Source organism: Bacillus rossius, chromosome 7 (assembly GCF_032445375.1).
Source record: "Bacillus rossius redtenbacheri isolate Brsri chromosome 7, Brsri_v3, whole genome shotgun sequence".
In the NCBI taxonomy this organism is placed as follows: domain Eukaryota; kingdom Metazoa; phylum Arthropoda; class Insecta; order Phasmatodea; family Bacillidae; genus Bacillus; species Bacillus rossius.
The window spans coordinates 45,858,579-45,872,884 of record NC_086335.1 but is presented as its reverse complement, the minus strand read 5'-3'; the positions used below and the strand labels follow the sequence as shown (position 1 = coordinate 45,872,884).

Below are 14,306 nucleotides of genomic sequence, written 5' to 3'. Positions count from 1 at the left end.
CCCTTCACCCTATGTTCAGCCTGGGCAACGCCGGGTACTGCAGTTAGCTTGTTCTATAAATATTGTGTGACAGAAGTTCGTAGCGATGAGTGTGTGGAAATTTACTATACACCCTTTAACCTTATCTTCCTATAATTTACCTGTATTATTAATGGTCCCTTTTAAATACGGTTTCAGTTTAATTAAATCTTCGCTCATCAGATTTTCGCGCCTGGCCAGAGCTATTCTGAGTGTTCGAGATACTAAGTTCTTGTGTTCATAACTCCGTGGCATGAGACATCAAAGTACGACGTACTTAGGCAAAGTGGCTAGTTTAAGGAAAAATTGGGAAAACCTTGGAAAAGTCATCACGGTAAAACTTTTAAATTTCCAAGGGGAAAATTTTTTGGGAGTAATCAGGAAGCTGTGTGTTGGAACAGGGAATTCAAATTAAATAGCTATTCACTCGGGAAATTCCACCATGGCCGACCCAACAGACACCTTTCTGCAAATTCTCCTAGGCTTCATTTTTTTTCAGTGTTGCAACGCTATCATCATTTTAAAGTGTTTGAAACGTACTTGAAGGTTTGCCTGAGCAATATTCCTAAATTCTTACTTGACTTTAAAAAAAAAAACACATAAATGTCATTAAAATGGCACACAAAATCCATTGTTTGGCACTTATTTCCTTAAATTATGGAAAAACCATTTGTGTTGTTATAATATTTTAATGCCACCTTTATTTTACATTATCTAATAAAAAAAACTACTAAAAGAGTTGTTTTTTTATGAACTCTAATAACAGAGATGCAACTGAAGACAGGAGATGCTGACATTCGGAAAGGGACTTTGAAAGAATATAACTTTAATAGTGGTCTAAGAACTGTCCGAAATTCAGCTTATCTTGCATTATTAACTTTGCAGGATTTCCATTGCTGTGTGGACGTCCTTGTCGTGTCAATGAACAATCCGCTGATCATTAATGCTCGGTCCCACACGCCTTGTAGGGTTTTAGATTCTTACTTATTCCAGATTTTTTATTAACTGATGTAACTGTATAAGTTAGAATTATAGGCAAAAAATATTCACCGGTGAAAAAAAAAAAAACACAAGATTGTTTAGAGCGTGACCACGAAGTTATTAGCTAGGCAAAATCTAAAGTTTTACAAACATATTATAACAAATACCATATGTATGGGAATAAAAATTGCTTCACAACAAAAAAAAACATGCTTATGTAGTGGAACGTACGTATATATTGCATGTATAAAAAATTCCTTTTCGGCACAGCTTACATGCAAAGGTAGATTTTGATGTACATATTTCTGCTGGAACGTTCTGGAAACTTTTAGGACATTCTAGAAACTTCTAGAACATTTTGAGAACTGAATGCAAATTACTTACTGTATGATTTCCAATATTGTAAAATGATCGATAAAACTTTTTTTATTTTTCATGCATTTCGGCTCATTTAAAATACTTTTAACCAAAAGTTTTAGATATTTAAGTATTTTACTGTAAAGTGCAACAGATTTCATAGTTTACATACTAAAGTAGTTATGATTTTTTTTGTACTTTAATCCTTGTTATTTTCACTCCTTTACTTTCAATTATATACATTTAAAACAGGGTAGTTAAATGAGAAATACGATACGTGTGGTGTGCATGCCGCTCGCGTAGGTCAGATCCAGACAGCTCCCGACGAGTGAAGTCTATTCACGCGGCTCATTCGTGAGAGCTCAAGCCTGAATTGTTTATATAGGTAAGTGTATGGTGACAAAGGCTGCCATGGTCGCATTTATCAGCTTTAGATATTTCTTGAACCGTAATCTAACGCACATGCTGCACGCGCACCCGAATTCATATTCTCGATGGACTGGCGCCTGAAATGATTAACAGCGCGCTGCCAGAGCGCATGACAGTGCTCTGGGCGCTCACTTGACTGTGGACTCGTATGGGAGTCGATTAGGATACGAGGGTCTGTATTGCCCCGCGCATCAGCTCAGGGCGTTTCGTTCGTTTGCTTTGTCGTCGTCCATCTGCATCGGGTCTCCGTGGTTGTAGTTGACTTGAGCCACGCTGGCCTCTGTGCTGGTCGGCGGCCCTGCAGCAGCGCCCACGAGGCGCCTCGCTCGCTCTGCTGGCGAGTCCTGGCGCCGCTCTGCCACTTCCTGGCGCCGAGTGCTTCCGTGACTGCGCGGCGCTGCCTGGACAAACTGTCGCCCGGCACCACTTCTCACTCCACCGCTTCTTCTGCTCAGCTAACCTTCTAGAGCACCTCGATATCCACACGACCACGCGCAGACAACTCGTGTAACCATGTCCGTTGCGGAGTTATGACTTGTTCTTTGGTCGTGGAGAGTGAATTTCGAGGCTCTTTTTCAACCCCCAGGCGCACGATGGCATTAGTGTACTGACAGGCAACGTGCAGTGGTCTATTTTCAGGATATTTACAACGATTGGCGATACAACCCTTGAGTCACGAGATTTATTAATATCGTTGGCGACAGCAAAAAGTGTTTCATCGCTAACTCCGGCGGTACCTCAGTATGCAAGTCTCTTCTAAGAACGTGTTCGCGCCATAAGCGCCGTAGGGTTGGGAGGGGGGGGGGCTGCCTGTGGCCTCCGCGAGACTACGCGCGGGTGACCTCTCTCGGCCGTCGCACAGTAGTTCCAAATCCCAAATGGCTGGCCAAAAATAGAAAGTATTGTTGAATCGCTACGAAATTCGGTACTCGGGTAGTTTTTGAGGTCGCTGAACACGAATATGAAGTCAAATTTTACATAAACAAGATGGCGGCCTAAAATTGGCGGAAATTTTTCTAAATTTCATTCAATCGCTACGAAATTTGGTACTCCAGGGTTTTTGAGGTCACTGAACACGAATCTGTTGTGATGGAACTAAATAGTGTGTGTGTGTGTGTGTGTGTGTATGTATATATTAGATTGGGAATATATGTAATTATAAATACACTCCGCATATTAATAAAAAAATAGAAACTTACATTGAATAGGTATTACTTTTGTTTAAAACAAATTACGAAAAGATGGTATGACTTACCTACAGAGTCCAATTGCTGTCCGAATCACTATCGTTATTGTCGCTAGAGTCGAGTATCGAGCCGCGAAGCAAAACACAAACACCCCTCCGGGCCCGAACACGAGGGTGGTGTTGCGGGGAGAACGGTCCCGGAGGTTCGCCTAACGACCACCTTCAAAGCGCTTGTCGTCCGCTCGATGCGTGAGCGCGTACACAATAGGGCGCGCCGGACATTTTCCTTCCTCGCTGGCCACCCCAGGGAAGAAAGACGTCTTCCGAAAAAATTCCCCAGAACAGGGGTTCTGGCGAAACCACCGGAAGATAAAAATCCCCGACCTCTCCAGGTCAAATATATATAAACTCATTTTAATATCTCTACTAAGACCAAATAACATAAAATGTTACTTTAATAAAAAAAAAAAAAAATTATATAAGGGGAGAGATTGAAACCAAAAGACGCCGTCTTAATTTCGAAAGAGTTTTTAGAACATAAAAATTTCTACTTTAATTTTCAAAATGAACAGTGTTTAATTTAAAGGAATGCTCAAAGTCAACATTAATAGCTGCTTCAAATTATTTACCCACTTCAAGTCATTGGCACTTAGTATTGAATTCATTAAGGGCATAATACTGTAAATACAATACTACCAACGCGCGATGTGTGCATGAACAAAGGCAAGTTTTCAATGATAAAATCTATAAGATTTGTTATAGTAAAACAACAGTTGAAACCAACGTAGTGTATTACGGTTCCTATATATTCTTACGCCTTAAGGCTCGGCTTTATTCATCCATGATGGATTATTGCATTTTTATACTATTCTTTTAGGTAGATTTCGAAGAAAGACTATTCATTGTAGCCGTTACCACAATGCGACTATCGGAAAATGTTTATATACATTTTTGTTTTATGGTTCATAGAATCAAAAACCATCGTTATTTCATGAGTTCACACACACGCCCGCGCGCACACCAACACACACACACACACACACACACACACATATATATATATATATATATATATATATATATATATATATATATATATAGTGACAGAATTACCTCTACCCTGCACATACAACTTCTGTACTAATACCCACTTTGGATTCCATTCTGTGACAGCATGAGACCGTTACTTATTTTTTATTATCTACTATGTGCAAATATTTATCACTTTCGTTATTTCTGTAAAGAAACATTATGAAAATAAAATAGCTACTTAATTTTTGTAATAACTTTATAGAGAGGGTTTGACATATAATAAACAAACCCGAATGGGAATAGAAATGGAAAAAATAAAATAAATTTTAATAAAAGAAAATAATATTTATATAGACAATATACCACTCCAACACTATGCCAAAAATTCAAATAATGTTAAAGAAAAAATAATATCAGTAATATGGTCCAAGTTTATAAAATTCTTAAATTGCTATTTTCCAGGGCATTTTTAAAATATAATTTTTCCAACTCAGAGGGATAAAGCAATAAAAATCCGTTGCTCAGTACTTCTGACCTTGATTGTCTCGGTTTGGCTTTTTGTGTGTGTTATTTAAAAAATAGGACGTGAGAAAAAATTAACATGTTTTGTCATTAAACAGCTTCAAGTCCAGGCCACACGCACAACCAACAAGTTTGCACACAAAACACGACTGTGAAAATTGCCTGAAAACTGCGGGGCACCAGTGAAATGAGTTATAACGACCGTTTCACTGTGGCCTACCTGGTTGTAGGATATTTGGCCATATACACTGGCACACGCAAACTGTTTGTACGTGCGGATCGCGCGAATCTTTCCCGCGCACAATGTCAAATGCACTGGCCCACACCGACACAGACGTTAATTACGCCCGCACACGCAAAATACACGCAAAATTTACATTGTTTTTTAATTCTTCCGTCAGAACGTCTTGACGGAGAGCTGTATTTCACAAGCCGGACACAAAAACGTTCCATTTGTAGAGACCTGAAAAATTCGCGGATTCATTTCGTGAGAGTCTAGAATCCAAAAAGTTTGCCTTTTTACTGCATCAGTGATTGGGCCACAGTTTATCTGAATGATACTCGGCCAATGAAAAACCTCAAACAAAAGAAGTATCGAATCACTAGCGTCCCAGTTAACAGGTGTTACGAGTCAGTAGCCAAAGAGCAGATGTAATTTTCCCGAGTGCATAGAGGATCATGGAGTAAATCCTACAGGTCATTGAAATCGAGAATTTTTCCGGTCTCTATCCATTTGCCAATCATCTGGCGCCAGGCGCTCAGGTTGAGGCGCCGCCAAAGCCTCGACTAATCACAGGGCGCCGTTCAGGAAGTCAAAGAAAACTAATTTTACGATCTCAAAATTATAAATAAATTGTCATTCGAACAAATTGTCACTTTGGCAACGTCTTTAAATGTGCATTAAACAGTGTTCAAAACAACAAACAGTTTATTTAATATAGTTTTTATACCTATAGACAAAACAAATAGTGACTTCAAGTATCTTAGCAACGGCAATTAAAACGTAAATAAAAGTTTAGATGTATAGTTTCTGCGTTCTGTACTACTGTTATAGTACTATGCATATAATTTTTATGGAAACGATAATTGCCATTATTTTGCATAAATCTGTTCCAAATTGATACATAAATATAATATAGTAAAGAAAAATCTCGGTAGAGTTCGTTAATGGATTACATCCAACTAAAGAAGTATAGATGTGAAAGTTTTCTTGCAAAAAAAACAGTAAAATCAATATAACTCCTTAAATGAGACTAATATCACGCGTAAGAAGTTACTATATTTCGTAAGAGCAATACACAAAACATTTATAGGGATCAATTTTTGATACGACCAACCATTGCTGCAAGGGATAGAAAAAAAACAGGTGTCGAAAAAAACCGGGTTTGGATGACGAAAAAATTAATAAATCCCATAGTAGGGACTCCATGAAATCCGTTTTCAGTATTGCAAACCTTATATTTATTATGTATACAACTTATGTGTTCAATAGGTAATTTTTACCTAGACGAACCAATGCTTCAAGGAATTAAAAAAACAAAGGATTGATGGACAAAAAAAAATTCATGACACCCTTATTAGACAAACTTTTAAATCTTCAAATTGTATGTAGATCTTCAATTTACTATCTAGTAGTTATGTCTAAAACAATTTTCAAAACAACCAACAATTGCTGTAAAGGGTGGAAAAAATAGGAATTATAAGACAAAACATAAATGATTACCTTATTAGATTAAGTTTGTTACAATTTATTGTAAGTATTCAAAACATATTCTTAAACTTTCGTTTATAACTATGATTATAAGACGAACAATTATTCCAAGTGGTTTAAAAAACTACAAAAAAAAACCATAACATCCATAGGTAAATTTTCTCGCATAAACTCTCCTCGGAAACTACGAATTTCCAGTTTTCGAGCGTACCTAATTAAGCCTCTATTGGTGATCGGACGTTTCGGCAGAGAACTTAAGTTTTTTTTTTCACTCGTTTCTTTCTCATGCTTAAACCTGATTTGTGGAGTCGTAATAAGAGTGCTGCGCCGTTTATTTTTACCTGTGGCAATGGTTTCCATGCTGGAATTGTGATTTCACGCTTCCTCCAATTGCTTGCGCTCGTTCTTGGAAGTGTGGAATGCCCGCACTTTACCACTCGTAGCACCGATGACGCCGCCGACGACGCCCAAAGCAGGTAAAAGTATTGGTAGAAATACACCAGTAATCTTTTTGTCAAGAGTCTGTCTTTTTGCTTGGCTTTCTGCACGCCTGCACCAGTCTTCTGCTTAGCCTTGCGGGGTCTGGCTTGACCAGTGCCCATTCCTAATTTAGTCTTGGCCTTCATGATTTTGGATATGCCCCACGCCGCGATTTTTATCTTCAAGTCCTGCGTCTGGCGATTTACTTATCGCTTCAGCTTCCTGTGCCAATATCTCGTCAGCTCGGTGCCTTGATTCCGGAACCTTGCTAAGGGAATAGGCAACATCGTTATGCTTAGACCTCTTGTTGGAGAGGATTAATGCCATTGTCGCCTCGAGCTAGTCGTTTCGATAGTTCAGTGCCGGGGCCGCAGAACCTGTAACCGGGAATGTCTAGCTCGAAAGACAGATTGTTGTTTAATGAGCGAGTTCACAAGTCCTGCACCGATGTGTTGTTTTTTTTTTTTTGTTCTTACCTCGAGTCATTACGCACAACTGAGCCGAAACTGTAAATGTGTTTGCTTTTATACAATTTTGTCAGTAAAATGCAAGTCGTCAAGCAAGAAGTGTGTTTGCCCGTGCGCATAACGCAAGATGACGAAGCCAGTGCGCGCGAGTCTTGACATGGATTCTACCGTACGATGCATAATGGCAGTCCCGTCAAACTGCGGGAAAACTTGTGTTCTACTGAGTTTTCTGGAAGAATCAAACGGTCATAGGTTCGAAAACGTGCACCTCTATTCCAAGAAGTTGCAACAGCCAAGGTACCAGCGCCTGGCCAAGATTATTCTGCCATTGGACGGCCTGTAGTATTTTACGTTTACTGACAATGCTGATTTGCTGCCTCCCTGCGAAGCAAGAGCCAATTCAGTGACGGTTTTCGACGACGTCGTGTGCGAGAAGCAAGGCACGGTACAAGAGTACGTTTCCATGTGCAGACACGCCAAAGTAGACTGCATTTACCTGTGTCAGAAGTAAAGCAGGATTCCAAAACATCTGTTGTGCGAACGTCGCAGTACGTGATGCCTATTGCAAAGAAGTGGAAATATGAACCAGCTCCGGAAGAAGAGGCATTTACGAGTACAGAGTTTATGCACAAGAGAAAAAAAAGTATGCAAATGCGGACACCAAGTTAATACACCGGTCATACCTAAGATCTTTAACGAGTCCGAATAATGACACGCCCTATGGATAGAGACCTGAAAAATTCGCGGATTCATTTTGTGATAGTCTAGAATCCAAAAACGTTTGCCTTTTTACTGCATCAGTGATTGGGCCACAGTTTATCTGAATGATACTCGGCCAATGAAAAACCTTAAACAAAAGAAGTATCGAATCACTAGCGTCCCAGTTAACAGGTGTTACGAGTCAGTAGCCAATGAGAAAATGTAATTTTCCCGAGTGCATAGAGGATCATGGAGTATATCCTACAGGTCATTAAAAAGGCGAATTTTTCCGGTCTCTACCTATGGAGTGTGCAGGTGGTTCCTCGGCGCTAGAAAAATAAACTTCTTACCATATGAAATATCATACGCGTAGAAGAATACAAAACACACGGGACTATAAGCAGGAATTGCATGTTTCACAGGCCGCGGCCACTTGCTGGAACACCAGGGGGGCGCAGGAAACCAGGAGTCCTCCAAGCCGGGCCTGACGCCGGAAAGTCACCGGGAGCATCCCTGACTCTCACAGACGGGACGAAGAGAGGAAGCGAACGACCGGAAAGAGGACGGCGGCGGACGGGAGAGACCAGACGTTCGGGGAAATAGAGAAAGAGAGACGAGAAGAGAACAGAGAACAACGAAGGACGGCGAGCGGCGGAATACGAGGAGGAATATTGTGACGCATCCCTCTCTTCGCGGAATCATTTATTCAACAGTTTTGGAGTCTGGCGGAAGGTTTTGGGAGCGGAGGAGTCGGCGGAGAGAGGAGGGGATTGTCCTGCGTAAAGAGTGGATAAAGGGAAGGGAGAAGGAGGAGGTTGCGCTTTGTGCGCGCGCAACTTCAAACAACGCGCACACACACACACATGAGCGTGCGTGCGTGCGCGCATGCGGCGCACCGCGTCAAATGGGGGACCTCCCATTATTCACAAAGGACTCGACCTGCGCGGGTGGCGGGCGAGAACCGACTAACTGGCCACCGCCCGCGGGGAGATAATTATACAGATAGCAGCGGCGAATGGCCGTGTCGGTGATGGCTGATGCGAGGGGTAAAGGGGGTTGGCTGCGGCAAGGATCGCGGGGGACGGGGGGGGGGGGGGGGGTTTCGCTCTCTGCTGCAGGGAGAGCGAGGTCGAGTTGACAAAGCAAACAAACAGTCTTGTTCCACGCCGTCAGCCGCGCAGCCTCCCCCGAACAACTCTGACCTGCGAAAACATTGACCGCCGATGCTTTTACCCAGACAATAAAACAGATCTTGCTGGCATGTACAAGGAATCGCTTGGATTAAGACTCCAGCTACGTGTAATGAACTTAATGTTCTAAATTATGTGTGATTACTTTAAACATTCATTCGCAAATATTAAAAAAAAAATGTGTTCGCGGAACTTCTTGCTTATTAGATTTGGAAATAAATTATTAGTATTTTTTACTGAACAAGAGATAATAATTGAGATTATTACGGATGCGTGTATGACATAAAATAAAATAAAAAGCTTTTTCGTTCCCTTTACTCTCGCATTGGGTCACTGGAACATTTTGGCGCCTCTTTTGGTGGTTTATTCCCACGTTGCCTTTGATAATACATCTTATCTGCTTCTGCATTTTTATTATTATTAGACATGATGTTAAATCACGATCTCCAGCTGAATAAAATGAATTAACAAAAAAAACTCCAATCGAACATAAATTACATTTATAAGGTCTATCTCACAAGTACATAGGTTTTTTGACATTTTAAATCACAGTGTTCACATAATAAAATCAATTACTCTAATAAAACTAAACTCTTAAGTCTACTAAGTTTATGCGTCTTTTTTATATTATTAATCACAATGTTCACATAAACATGAATGACACTTATAACGTTAATTACACAACACAATAACTCTTTCCACACAAATAAATGAATTGTAGTTCCTTTAAACAAAATAAAAGAAATGTGGTAGCTTCATTCGCTAGACGTTACGAAAACTGAGGAGTAGGCAAACACAAGAAGCGTTGCAAGAATTCCGTCGCATTTATGCTGCGTCCTTTCCACCTCTCCTCTGCCGTTTCCACTTTCAGCCGTTACAACTAGCATCTAGCATGCTACGCTACGTACCTATCCCCCTTCATTGCCGTCTTCACATCTTCACATTCGACCGCTAGTGCATGCGTTGGAGTGACGTCGCCGCTGACACTCTCCTCCTATTCCGGTCCCCCCCCCCCCCACGTACTTAACTACTCCCCTCATGCGATCGGAATTTTCGTAACGCTCGAAAATTGTAACCCCGCCAGAAAGAAGTTTCCCTTCAAAAATGTAAGATTTCAACATGTAGGAAATCAGAAAAAAAAAAAGAATATTTTCTTTGCTCCCTAACACAACCGCTTTCTATAATTATGAATTTGCGTCCACGCGGAGGCAACAGCGTCGTGCAACACTTTGAGTCACGTGACGTGAGCGTCGAATGGGCCCGTGTTCACTAACGCGTCTTTCTCGTGTGGCGATTCTCGCAGATTCGATTCCAGCGCCCCGACATCGCTCAGAATTGTGGTTACCGAGTCATTTACCACGTAGCTTGATGTTCGCTACATTCGTGGAGGCCCGACACCTTTAAGGGGGCGGGGTTATTTTCCTGAAGTACTTTGCTCTTATAATTTTGCTTTTGCTAGTGATTTTAATTGAATAAATATACAGCTCTGTAGCTGATTGTTTACGAATGGTTTTCTTCGATTAAACAGATGTGTATTTAATTATTGTGAAAACCTGAAATATACCGATTTTTTTTTCCATCGTAGCACCAACTGAGATAACGAAATTGTGTTGTGTACAGTTTCGAATTAACCGTTTGTATGTTTTCTTTATCGAAAAGCTCTTTACTTGTTGGATTTCATCAGTAAAAAAATATATATTAATTTATTTTTCCCATGCAGGTTTATAAAATTTTGGGAAAACCCAAATTATTGAGTAATGAACTTAATCTCAAAATTAAATATAATATAACGACAAATGCGTCTTATAAACAGTTAATTAAAGACTGCACTGCGCGACACAAATCTTATTAGTTTATTTTTTTTTTTTTGGCTTAAGCCATTGCTGGTTACATTGAATGTTATAGAGAAACCTCAAGGACTGGCAAAGTTACATATTCGCAAACACACAGAAAACAAGTTAAGAAATAATAATGTAATAATAAAAAATGTTTTGCATTTTAAATAATTCTTGGCTCCTTAAGTACCATGAACTAATACACATAGTTAGAGAATTAGTTTCAAAACTCTTGAGGCTGAATTGACTTCACCTCTAATTCCCATCGTTCCGGAATTTGACACGTTTTTTCCTTCAGGTCGACGCCTTTTCTTTGACTTAAGGCGTGATATCGAGACACGGTGGGTAAAGGTCGATAGTTTTCCCTAGCTATCATCCGTTAGATGATTTTATTTCTAGTCACTAGATTGTAAGCTATCAATCGTCAGCGCAGATTTACTTTTTTATTATTAAAGCATTCGTGTAGAGATATTTTTAATGGTTTCAAACACTCTTCCTATACTTAATAGTTGGTCAGATTTGAGATACTGATATTTCAAAAATAGAGTATAAAAATTCCAGATTCAGAAGTAATAGTGGTAATAATTTATATTGCGTAATTGTAGTTTATTTTTGTGGCTCAATTAAATCGGATACATTATATAACTGTCATATTATTTGGGTCTGAGTTTGTTTCGTAAGAAAATGATAAAAAGTTGTGACTGTCGATGTAAACTTATTTTTTTAAGCAGGTGGATAAAATTCTCATTTCCTCATTCATTGTCTTCAGTGTTAACTCTCTGTCCTGTGGGTTTTGTTTTGATCTCCGTTGGTAATCTTACATTTACGCGCGCGAAAGGAAAAACCTAAGATGTCCATCAAGTTCTGTCTCTGCCCGAACACGCCCGAATATTCACCTTCGGCCAACCTCGGGATTTGTTTTATTTTTGTGCAGGAAGAATGAATTCAAATATTAAAAGTGGTTGGTTAGGTTAGCTACATTAAAACACTTTTAAAACACTATGGACGGTTATTTAGGTTAGTATAGCTAAATTTAAAAAACAGAGAAAGATAAATATATATAAATAAACTCGAGGTTGGCCGAAGGTGAATATTCGGGCGTGTTCGGGCAGGGACAGAACTTGATGTACATCTTAGGCTTCCCGCGCGAAAGGACGACGGAAAACAAGCACCGCCCCTCCTCCGGTCAATGGGCTTGGACAACCACGTGATTCTGGTCGTTCAGGCTCCGTCCCACACGCTTAAAATTATTTCTTTTAATTAACAGCCACTACTGAAAATTCATTCTAATAGCTTTTTTGTTTGGTTGTTGGGTCACAAATGTTTCCACGATATATATAGCAATAATTTATTTTCGAGATGTAAATAGCGAAGCAATTGATCATAATATTGTGATAACTTGTGGGGCTTTTTTTTTACCGCTATTAGATAATATTTAGTAAGTATCTGTTGAGAACATTTTTAAGACGAAATATGTTGTTCTGCAGCAAATATTTTCAACAGATACATATTCACTTAGCCTAATGTCGCATAAGTGATGACAGATACAAAGACTTGCACGCCTTTTTTTTATATACTAAGTTAGTATCTATTGACAAAATTTGTGGCTAAACAACAAATGTGAGGGAATTATAAAGTTAAAAATTGTATTAAATTGAAATATGAGAAATCGACTTACACTGTAATAAGAAGGTTTGTACTTTCACAAGGAAAGTCGTCGGAAGCATAACACTTGTAAAACTGCTAGGCGGGGCTTTGTAAAATTGCAAAAGGTGCAAAGCTCCACCATGTTCCTTGTAAAAGTAGGATTTACGGTGTGCAAAAGGTTTTACAGTGTAGTGTTCGAGCCCGTGCCCTAACTGTTCCGGCTCCCGGCGGCGTGGCTCGTTGTTGCTCTGAGCGTCGGTTTCCGAGTGGGAGGCAGTGACAGAGGGCCCGTATATGATATCCACCCCCCACCACCCTCCACCGCCCTTTTACGTACCCGGCGCTTTTCGACGTGTTCCTCAAATCCTCCACTCCTCTTCTGCCGCTGCAGTCCGGCCTGTGACGTCACTCGCCCGCCCGGGGGAGCTGAATTGTTGCCCCTTGGATGGGCAGCCCTTCAGGATTTTTCTGGTAATGGTTAGTTTAGGTTAGGTTAGATTAGGTTAGGTTAGGTAAGGTTAGGTTAGGTCACTTTACAAACTATCCACTGTCAGAAAAATCCTGAAGGGCTGCCCATCTATGGGGCAACAATTCAGACAAGCTTTCAAAAACACCACTGTCAGAAAAATCCTGATGGGCTGCCCTTCCAAGGGGCAACAATTCAGACAACCTTTCAAAAACACTACTGTCGAAAAAATCCTGATGGGCTGCCCTTCCAAGGGGCAACAATTCAGACAACCTTTCAAAAACACTACTGTTTGAAAAATCCTGATGGGCTGCCCATCCAAGGGGCAAGTTTTCAGGGTTATTTAAACTCTTAAAGGAGCGTGTTTTCAGAAATCGGATGGGCTGCCCTTCCAGTCTCTGTACAAATAAACCACTGTCAGAAAAATCCTGAAGGGCTGCCCTTCCAATGGGCAAAAATTCAGTCGCCCCGCCCGCCCGTCCACAGTTCGAACCAGCCGTCGGGGACATCGGCGCCCGGTCCACCGACACCCACCCCCCAACCGGACGACCACCCTGCAGGCGGACACGTGTGGACACGTGTGGACACGTGCGGACACGCGTGAAAACACGCCGGCACGAGTCCCCCACGTCGCGTCACGAACATCGTTGACAGCTGCCGGGGCGGGGATGTTCTGGGCTCGAGTCCCGGCCGAGACACGTGTGTTGCATCGTCTGTACTCGTCACAAACACGTCACAGCCAAATAACAAATTTTATTTAGACTGTAGTTTGGATTGCAGTTAAAGCGTGTCCGCCTTCTCTCACTCTGAAACACGAGACATAAACAAACATTTAATAAGTTTTATCTAGCAATGAAACCAAAAATTAACATACTTAACAAATTAAAGATTACAGCAATTACTGATGAAGTTTCTACCAGTTTAACATCCAAGTTTAATAATGACATAAACCCTCTTTAATAATGGATTAAGTTTTTTAAAAAAAATTAACATATAATCAAATACCAACTTAACACATAAAATATGATTTTAAATAGAAAATAAAAAATTAATCTTATTATAATGATATCATTATATCATACACACACTCATTAACTATTCCCTTGGTTACGTGTAAATGAATTTAGAGAGCCAATTTGTTTCAATAAGATTTTTTTTCTTATCTTGGCAGTCCGTTGGTGTCTAGCTTCCTAATCGAGGCTGTTTCAGATACGAGACGCAGTATATGCTAAGGATTTGGCCATAGTCAGTAACGTGTGATAAAGGGGATGATGGTTGGTTCGTTA

The 14,306-nt window shown here is 40.3% G+C and overlaps 1 protein-coding gene across 1 annotated transcript in view; it reads right to left on the bottom strand.

Moving 5' to 3' along the window:
- Nucleotides 1-1,976: 1,976 nt before the first annotated feature.
- LOC134534548 (uncharacterized) overlaps nt 1,977-14,306 on the bottom strand; it is a 97,275-nt gene continuing 84,945 nt past the window's right edge. Inside the window, exon 8 of the mRNA XM_063373030.1 lies at nt 1,977-2,083. Coding sequence (XP_063229100.1) covers nt 1,977-2,083 — 107 coding nt within the window. The remainder of the gene's footprint in view (nt 2,084-14,306) is intronic.